The sequence below is a fragment of the Micropterus dolomieu genome, linkage group LG08 (assembly GCF_021292245.1).
Source record: "Micropterus dolomieu isolate WLL.071019.BEF.003 ecotype Adirondacks linkage group LG08, ASM2129224v1, whole genome shotgun sequence".
NCBI lineage: Eukaryota > Metazoa > Chordata > Actinopteri > Centrarchiformes > Centrarchidae > Micropterus > Micropterus dolomieu.
Window position 1 is genome coordinate 10,938,635 of NC_060157.1, and position 10,033 is coordinate 10,948,667.

At 40.6% G+C, this 10,033-nt stretch overlaps 1 protein-coding gene across 2 annotated transcripts in view; it reads left to right on the forward strand.

Moving 5' to 3' along the window:
- The first annotated feature begins 1,626 nt into the window (after positions 1-1,626).
- LOC123975513 (acid-sensing ion channel 1-like) overlaps positions 1,627-10,033 on the forward strand; it is a 44,232-nt gene continuing 35,825 nt past the window's right edge. For both annotated transcript variants that reach the window (XM_046057051.1, XM_046057050.1), the window contains exons 1-2: positions 1,627-1,988; positions 7,665-7,860. In XM_046057051.1, the coding sequence (XP_045913007.1) occupies positions 1,627-1,988; positions 7,665-7,860 (558 nt within the window). The remainder of the gene's footprint in view (positions 1,989-7,664; positions 7,861-10,033) is intronic.

Below are 10,033 nucleotides of genomic sequence, written 5' to 3' on the forward strand. Positions count from 1 at the left end.
GCACATAGCCTTACTGAACAGTGTGCCATGTGTTTCACTCCATATGTTTAGACATGGGCAGTAATAATAAAAGAAAGATCTATTATGAGTGTTTATTCGGCAAACAGCATTTCCCATCGTAGGCCAAACATCACATTGGTTTTATGGATATGCACAAAACCAAGTTACAATGACATAAGCACCCGCACTGTAAAATTTTCCTGTGAGTTGTAGTTTTTGTATGTTCACAAAGTAACCATTGTTTAACTTGTTAAAATCACAAAAGGTTCAATTTCCAATAGCAACTTCTGTATATTAGATATACAGAAAAACAGTTTTTGTTCTGATTTTTTTCAGAAAGGCCAATGAAATTAATACTGAATGAGAGATGCACTGAGTTATGGAAATGGGACAGAGGCTAGCCCCAACATGACATCATGACTTACAGTAGGTTCAAGTTGTATTCTGGGAAATGTAGGAAATCCAGCATTTTTTAAGCTTGCCTCAAAATTGGAAGACTACAAGTCAGGATATGTCTGCCTCTGCTGCTTCAGTTTTGACCTTTCTTTTATTAATCTGCCCAACTTTATGGAAGTGCAATACTAAATTGCTGTATCCTACCCCTTTAATGTCCTGCTCAATTTAACACTGTTTAGATAACAAACAACGTTGACATTAACATGTCATGGTGTTGGTTTTTGATTGTTTAATGCGCTATCCATCTTTTTCCTCTTTACTCCATAAAGATGCTTTACAAACAGGACGTTTTAAGTCCTACCTACCACATAGCCTACTTCTCTCTCTCTCTCTCTCTCTCTCTCTCTGGCTGCGGTCCTGTGTGGTGAAGATGTGAAACTAACTCACAGGTGAACAGCAGAGCGTCAGTCCGCTCTCCTCTCCTCTCCTTTCCTCTCCTCTCCTCTCCTCTCCCGTCTGCTGCCAGGCAGACACAAACGAGAGCGGAGGAAAGCTCACGACTCACCGCCGACCAGAAGAACTAACCGTCTGACTCCCAAACCCCGTTTTTCAGATTCCCGAGCAGAAAAAAATCTCCGGAGTTGACCTGAAAATCTGCGGATTGAAGAGGACATGCGTAAAGCCGAGCTACAAAGGAACTCTTAATAAATGAGCTGAAGTGTCAAAAGGATTTCTTTCTCTTTTCGGTTTACTCTTGTTGGCGTGCAGGAATGATGCGTGCTTCACTGGACTTATAACCGACCAGGCTGATGAAACACTTTGTTAACCCATTTTTTCCTTTGCTTTACTGCAACCCACTGAACCCGCAAAACATCACTGTGCTGTGGTGATGGACCTTCGTGTTGACATCTTGGTTATGCACGCTTTTGAGTCGCCCTGATTTTTGCACGCCTGCTTATGTGAAATGCATTACTTCTGCTCACAATTCCTGCTCGTCTGACTTTTTTTTAAAGAGCGGCAGATGCTCAAAATGTCTTTCCATCAGTCTGCATAAGGGATGGCGACCAAACTGCACCAAATCCGAGAGTGGCTATCTACACCTTTGCACCTGTTCGGGTGGATAATGACAGTTTGTGCCACAGGTGAATGAACATCGGCTCAGGTTTGCGAGTGTTTTTAAGCTGTTTTCTGACTCTGGTAATCAAGCTCGAGCTTTGTTGCACAGTGACAATGGATCTCAAAGTAGATACCGAAGAAATAGACGCAAATCAACCTCCACCCATAGAAGTTTTTGCGCACAGCTCGACGCTGCACGGGATCTCTCACATTTTCACGTACGAGCGGTTCTGCATCAAGCGCTGTCTGTGGGTCGTGTTTTTCTTGGGCTCTCTGACCTTCTTGCTGTACGTGTGCGTGGACCGGATCCACTTCTACCTCGAGTACCCGCACGTCACCAAACTGGATGAGGTGACGACCCCGATCATGACGTTCCCCGCGGTCACCTTTTGCAACCTGAACGCGTTCCGCTTCAGCCGGGTGACGCGCAATGACCTTTACCACGCAGGGGAGCTGCTAGCCCTGCTCAACCAGAGGTAATCAGTAATCACCAGGATAATAAGCATGTTTTCTTTTATTTGGCTTTTATTTATTCTTTGTCATCTGGATTTTATATATCAAATAACTCATTCATAGAAACTTTCCATCCTTTCCACCTGTCATAATACACAAATAAGTTGTAAATTGCAAATGTCAGTGGTGGAATATAACTAACTACTTAAGTACAAACTTGAGGTACATGTACTGTCCTTCAGTATTCCCACTATATGCCACTTTATACTATACTTCACTACAATTCAGCTGTCATTCATTCATTTGTCAGCTGCAGTTATTAGATACTATATGAAGATTTAAATAGGTAGGCCTACAAAACAATCTAAAATGTAAAAAATTACAAAGTAACAGTAAAATGCTTATACGTTAGTGCAACACTCAAAGGGGCCAATTTCTGCCTTTTTTTATAATTTAAGTACTACATTTTGCTAATAATCCTTTATTGTGCAAAATGCAGGATGTTTACTTGTACATTTTTGCATGTACATGTACTTTTACAGTCTTCCTTTATTTAAGTAAATGATATGAATAGCCTACTTCTTCCACCACTGGCAGTTGCATCTTACCCATCCAAAAGGCTCTAATAGTTTTTACCTTGTTGAGTCATTCAGTGCTTGGAGAGCAAGGCTTGTCAGGCTTGAATTAACTGAAGCATTATAATCAGAGAACACCAGCCGTCTTGTCGGTGCAGCTGAAAGCTCTGGATACTGTAGCTGGCAACAGCACATACTGTAAGCACATGAGGAATCGATGCAGAGAGTCTGCTTCCTTTGATTACAAGTGAAATGGCAGAGTGTTCTGGGTATTTTTGTCATTTATATGTTTAAATCCTTATGTCTCTGAAACTTCAACAGAGCTGCAAAGAAACTCCACTCCTGCATACTAAATCCACTTTTTTTCTGAGCTGTCAAAGATTTTGCTCCTCTGGGTAGGGAAAAAACGAACAGTTCTGAATGAGTAGCACATTTTCAGTGATTAAGATCATGCACAGGGCTGTCCAAGACTCACAGAAAGAAGAAAGATCTCACAGAGAGAAAGAGAGAGAGAGAGACTGTGACTAAGACTGGATTTGAAAGCTGTGTGATGAACATGTTGCTTTCCCTGTGGTGTTGTAATTTTGTTCCAAATGCCAACACAGGCAGCGATAATGAAACAAATCAGCCAGACCGTGTCATTCACCGTAACTTAGAAGAGGATGACCACTGTCTGTCATCTGAGTGATCAAAAGCATTTTTTGAAAAGTGTAAAAACTCACAGCTCAAAGGGTGTGAAACCTCTGACAGGCTGTCAGTGAAAGAGATCAAGGACAAGGATACAGTGCTAAAGGCCTCTGGTGACTTTACTTTTATGTGGGTATACAGCCAAATTCTACCCTAAATCTTTAATGAAGATCCCAAACTAAACACCAAAATATCCGCGACGCCTGCGTATGACTGATAATCAAAACTTTTAATTTGGATTTTATTTTTATTTTTTACATGAATCCATCTGCTAATCTCACATTTCCAGGCACCGGTTCACAGGGAAGCGTTCTCAAACTTGGAGACCAAAGTATAAAGGGGGCTGATTTTCCTGCTAAGTTTCCTTCTTCATGTACTCATCTCTACTCTTACTCTGTGCTCATTATCCTGCCTCCCTTGGCAAGGTAGAGAGGCGATGAATGGCACACTTAGCTGTTACACCCCTGGCCAGAAATGAAAGTGCTTGGGGCCTGAAATCCATTTGAGGCAGTTCTCCGCCCACTTCCCGTGTTTGGAGTCACTGGCGTGGGAAATGTCTTGTGGCGGGATATTTAAGCAGCACACATGCTGAAGTGTCGGCCTTCGCCGATCTTGTCAGATTGGTCTTATGGGATTTTATCTCATAAGTGCCTTCTTGGCAGGTTTGTCCACTACACAAACAGTGGAGAGCGAGAGCCTCTCCTCAATTAAGTTCTCTTTCAATCAAACAAAAACACTCTGCCATAATGGGGCTCACGCTAATCTTAATGTCACAAAAAATTTACTAATTTTTAAACCTGAATGAGGCTAGTTTTTGATTTAATGTTTGGAAGATTTCAATTAGTATGTAAATTGTCCCTTTGCCCTACACAAGGATTACTGCACCTAGTTCCAAGGTTTAAATTAAATGTAATAGGGTTATGTGTATGTATGTTGCTGTAATTACACACCGTACATTACTGTCTCCAGTGAATCTCATTCTCATTCGTGCAATAAAAACACATGCGGTGTATCAATAAGATCAATAAAAGACCATATTCACATATAAGAGTGGCTACATTCATTTGAGACATTTCTAAAAAGGCATTTTATTTGAGGCAGTGTTCTGAGAAAAAAAACTCCAAGCAATCTGCTCTTTGGTGAGTCCATTAAAATGGTGACATTTTTAATAATAGCACAGTGGGGGATCACAGCGAGGGTAGAGAGTTGGTGCATTTACAGCTATTCTGCTCTCTTTTAATACAAGGCAGCGTGGTCAGGTTTTTGTGTGCTCCATTAAATGAAAGAAAATTTCCCAGTGTCCCGACAATGCTGTGTGTGATGTAAGTTATTGGCTACTAGACTATGACTGGTGGTACAGACTAAATGAAATATCACAGAAATGTAAATGAATACCAAGCTATCAATAATGTGGTGATATCTTGGGCTTAGCTACAGAGATGTTAACATGCAAGAAAATCATTAATAAATTACGATTAGTGAGACATTTAGTATTCATTTCATTGAACAAGCTAATAAACATTGTATCACTTCACCATAATCTGCTATATGCTCACAATGACAATGTAAATGTTTACCATGTTTACCATCTTAGTTTAGCATGTTAGCATGCTAACATTTGCTAATTAGCTTAAAGCGGCTATAATCTAAATTCTTTTCAATGTATCACAATCTGATAATGTGAAAGGGGTCACTCATTTATGAACCTACAGATACTTATCAACCGAATCTGCACTCGGAATTTACAGCTTTAAAGAGAGGCTCTGCTCATTGTTGAGCCGCAACTTCACTGTATGGTTCCCTCTCACCACTCTCAGAGTGTCGTTATCAGCTGCAGCAGGCAGCTGTTAACAGTGAAAACGTCCTAAAAATCACCCTGCACTACCTGACCAGCACTTAATGGCAGATAGACCCAGTTACCTACTAGAGTCCCTTTTCCACTGCATGGTATCAGCTTGACTCACCTCAACTGTCTCTACTCGCGTTTTTGTGGTTTTCCATTGCTACTGGGTACTTTTTTGTATCACCTCCGTCAAGGTTCCAAGCGAGCTGAGGCGATACTAAAATGTGACGTGAAAACACAGCAGACTACTGATTGGTCAGAGAGAATCGTCACTATTCACCGCTTCATCATTGCACGTGCCAGACAGAGGCCAGCAACAGAAAGTTTTATGTTTTACAGTTTTCATAAGTGATTTCATCACTAAATCCACTTCTGAGAAGTTTTGAGGTGAGAAATAAACTGTGTAGATTTTTTACGGAAAGTGATGACGGAAAAATGTGCTTGAAAGTTTTCGGAGTTGAGGAGCTCCACAAGTGGCGGTGGGGGAAGTCTTTGGCAACCCGTGGGAGGAGCTCGAGGCCGGCCAGCCGCCCGCTCACAGAGCCCTCTAGTCCTACTGTCACACAGACCGCTGCAGCAACAACGGCAGAGGAAAACACAGCTGGAAGGTTTTCATACCGCTTATCTGTCTTTACATTCTGAGTGATGTTCAAACGTTTTAACTTAAATCAAGAGACAGCTGTTTGTGGGTCACTGGTGTGTGTGTCGCATTGAACATTACATCGCGGCAGTTGTGTGTGGTGTTGCTATGACGACTAGCTTCACTGAGGGTTACTATCTCTCTACTATCTGCAATGGAAAATGGAGGACGACCAAACCGAGTCGAGTAGAGTGGAGTCGAGCTGAGCTGGTATCATAGACTGTATATAAAAAGGCTGGTACTGGTAATGGAAAAACGGCATAGCTGGTGAAATTAGTGGAGGATTTCTCCCTCAGGAATTGGTGGAGACCAAAGACAGAGCTAAAAGAGAGTGTATATTGGACTTGAAACACAACTCCCACTGAATGAAAATGTTGCTCTGTAATTGCCCTTTCAGACATAAAGTGATGTGTGTTGTGCTAGCCGCTGGGTATATACTGTATATTGCCTACCTACAACAAGCTTCCTGACTTAAAACACGCCTGACATGACTACTTAAATGGAAATATGTTTGATGTCTCTGTATGAATACAAACTTTTGTCATGACACACGATATTAACTGTTAACTGTTCCTGTTCATGCTTGGCTGGATGGCCTAACCCCACACGCATGCGCAAAACAGATCCGGCAGGCGGCACGGATCGGCCAACCACAGTGTCTGCACCAAATCTCAATGTTAACCTCATAGTGGCGCTGGTGGAAAAGTCAACTTATTAGAAGACATTGTCTAGGTTTTTTTCATCGTCATAAGATTTTTGTCAGGATAATGGTGCTTTCAGACCAAACGCAACTTTCCTCGTGTGAGTACAATCGCTGCAAGTGTTCATACACAACGCAAGTAGGCGATTAGAACCCGCGGAAATTTGCTCGAGTTGGAAATTTTCAACTCACGTGAAGGCCTTTGCGTTGCCTTCGCATCGCTGGCACCACCCCCTTCACGTCGCTTCGCGCCGCCCAACATAAAATCGCGGCTCTACGCATCTTTGCATTGACTTTGTATGTAAACTCACCGCACCAAACGCTCGCTTCGCTTTTGGTCTGAAAGCACAGTAAGCAAAAACTTCAACATGCAAAAAACCTGCAATCCATCAAGTAGTTGTCGAGATATTTCAGCCTGGACCAAAGAGGTGGACTGACATCCCTAAACACGGTAAAAATCTGATAAAAAACAATAAATTAACATAAAGAAGGACATCTAATGCTGTTCTCATGTACTCTTATGGAGTTTGATCAACGTAAAGCACACCTTATTTCATGTAAATCTCTCTTTCTTGTGTATTGGAAAAAAGTGACGGGCAGAATTAACTGACTTAGGCAAAAATAATGAGCAGAGATACTGATAAGGAGTGAATTCATTCAAAGTCAAAAGTAACATGATTCCTCAAAAAAACTCTTTCAGAATTCCCTTTCTTCTTGCCATACATTTAATATTTTAGTCAGACTTTCTTTTAAGGGGGACTATCAGTCACTTTCAGAATTCTCATGGCCAAAACTATCCAATAAACAAAAACACATTTTTTCCAAGCTTAAATCCAGATAACTGAGACTCGAGTTGAAGTGTTGCCTGGAGCTGCTGCATAGACAGCGAATGGAAGACTGGCTTTATGTGTACGTACAGCTCTTGTCTGAACTTTATTATGTACTGTACAATAAACCGTTACACTCTGGTAGTGCTATCAGTTCAGAGCCAGAAAATGCCAACGAAAAACCATCTTGTACGTTTTCAGTCTCTTTTGATGGATTCATGATTGTATACTTTGTAGACTCATAAACCTTTCCTGAAGTGTGCAAAAAATGTTGAAATTCACTTTTTATGGAGTCTACTTTATCATCAGGCAGTGATTATTCTGTGACGGTGTTTAACAGAAATTCATCAATCCATACCAAACTAACTAAACTTTGAAATGTGTGAAATATTTCCTTGACCTCTTTCTTTTCTGTCTGTTTTTCCAGGTATGAGATCAGGGACATACATCTTGTGGAGGAAAGCGTTTTGGAGAGCCTAAAGGTAAAGGCAGATTTCCATAATTTCAAGCCGCGACCCTTCAACATGCGGGAATTCTACGACCGCACCGGTCACGACATCAACGACATGCTGCTCTCCTGCCACTTTCACGGCACCGAGTGCAGAGCGGAGGACTTCAAAGTAGTAAGTTGTCTCCCAAGACGATTTGATCTGATCATGAATAAAGGAAAGTGATATTATTTGTTTATGTTATTGTCAAGAAATCCCTTTTAAACATACTGAAACCAACACTGAATCGATCCTGTTGTCTGTGAAACCAAAGGCTGCTATAGTGTTTCCTCTTATTGCTTGATACGCTAAGTTACACTCTTTTTATTTACTTTTTTTTCCATCCCGTTATAACAGTTACAAACATTTGTAAGTTTGTATTCCACTTAGAAAAAGGAAGCTAGTTAGCCTATCTTACTAACGTTAGCACTGATTTCCACTAGGCGCTACTTTTTGTTCATGTTATTTCAACACCTTCTGAGCCATTAACAACTCCTGTACACTCACAGTGTTGTGTTCATCCCGCATTACACTAGCTAGCATTAGCTGTCTCACTTTCATGAATTCAGTTGAGGTGTATTGAATTGACTCATGGAGTATAACTCTGGGACGATGCCGGTTAAATGCCTGTGTGACCACTGGAATTGAATCCGCCTGAAATGAACACACTATTTAATCCACTTTTAGTAATGTTTGCTAAAAATGATTGTGCCTGTGAAATTATTACCTATATTTTTTTTTGTCCTATATCTAAAGACTTTTGTCTTCAGTAGGAACAAATTAGTTCCATAGAAGTATTGTGAGACAGATTAACATATTGTTAGTTTTGGTCTTTTCATGGGATTTTAGTTTTATTACAATAATAAAAATATAGAATATAACTAGAATTTATCCTTTAAAGTGAATGTGTTTTTTGAAACATACAGTGCATTTTATTTGGTGTCAGTATAGTAGAGTGCAGACAACACAAACTATAAATCATAGGATTATCTATTTATACTGAGTTAAAGAATAATGAACTCCCCACAGCAAAGAAAGAGCGAACCTCTGAGTGAACTGAAGGAAAAAACAAGTAGTTTTCTGACCTGAGGACACCTGCTATATGGTTTTTGTGTTCGTGCTGCTGGTTTAAATCAAAACCTTCTCTGGTGTGAATTTGTAACAGTTACATATATGTCTTTTATTCCCACAAGTACACACAGACATTGACAATACAAAGTCAGATTTACACTTCTCTTCTTTGTCTTTCTTTTATGATGATAACGTTGGGGTGTGTTGATACCAGTCTGTGTATAAAATATGTTTTCAAATCTGTGCCGACAAGTCCTTGTTAAAATTTATGATCAGACATTGTTTTGAGCTTTTTATTTATTTACTTGAACCCCCACAGCTCCGTGTAAATGTTGATATCTACCTTTTCATCTTTTTATTGTTCTCATTTTTTACTTCAAAACAAGCCTGTACAGAAATATCCTTTGAAATTAAACCCTTGTGGAGAAGAGATGTGGAATAATGCAGTGGAGCTGGACAGAGAAATGTGTTTAAATAGTCCACTGACATGTGCGACTGACTGATGCTCAAGTAAGTTTTCCTGCAGCAAACAGCAGAGCTCCCTGGCTATAATGTCTCTGCCATAAAACCCTGCTGTTGCTGCTGGCGCACCCAGACGCTGTTGCCAACGGGTCGCTGGCATCGGACGTGGTTTTTAATTTGGAGCTTAACATTGATCATTCCAAACACAGCAGCCTCACGGAATAGATTGGATTAAGTTTTATGGTACTTTTTCTCCCCCAAGAAGATTCCCATTTATCTTCAGTGAACATCTGTGAAGGAAGTTGCAGATCCTCTTCAACATATTATCCATTAAGTGATCAATAACATGCATCTGTGCCGTGTGTGGTAGAATCAAAGAGTTCTTACCTCGATTTAACCAGGAGAGTTGAGTTATTTGTGTGGTGGGGGAACATTGATACACACATGACACCAAAGAGGAGCTCTGCACGACGCCACTTACTGCAGCATCTGCACTGAAGTACCTTCGAAGTGATATTCTGCTTATGGCCAATTTTCCTATTTTTCCTACTAACCCAGTAAAGGGAAACTACTGGAAGCCTCTTTCATGTCTCTGCATGCAGTTTGAAGTGAGATTAGTTCAGAATATGACAGTTATTAGATGTTTCATGTAGCGTATAGCAGCTCTGATGTATTTTGATTTATTTACAATGGTTCCTTTATTATATATATTGCCTTTATTTCCTGATAGGACTGCTAAGAGACAGTAAATGTGGGGGGGGGGGGGGGGGGGGGG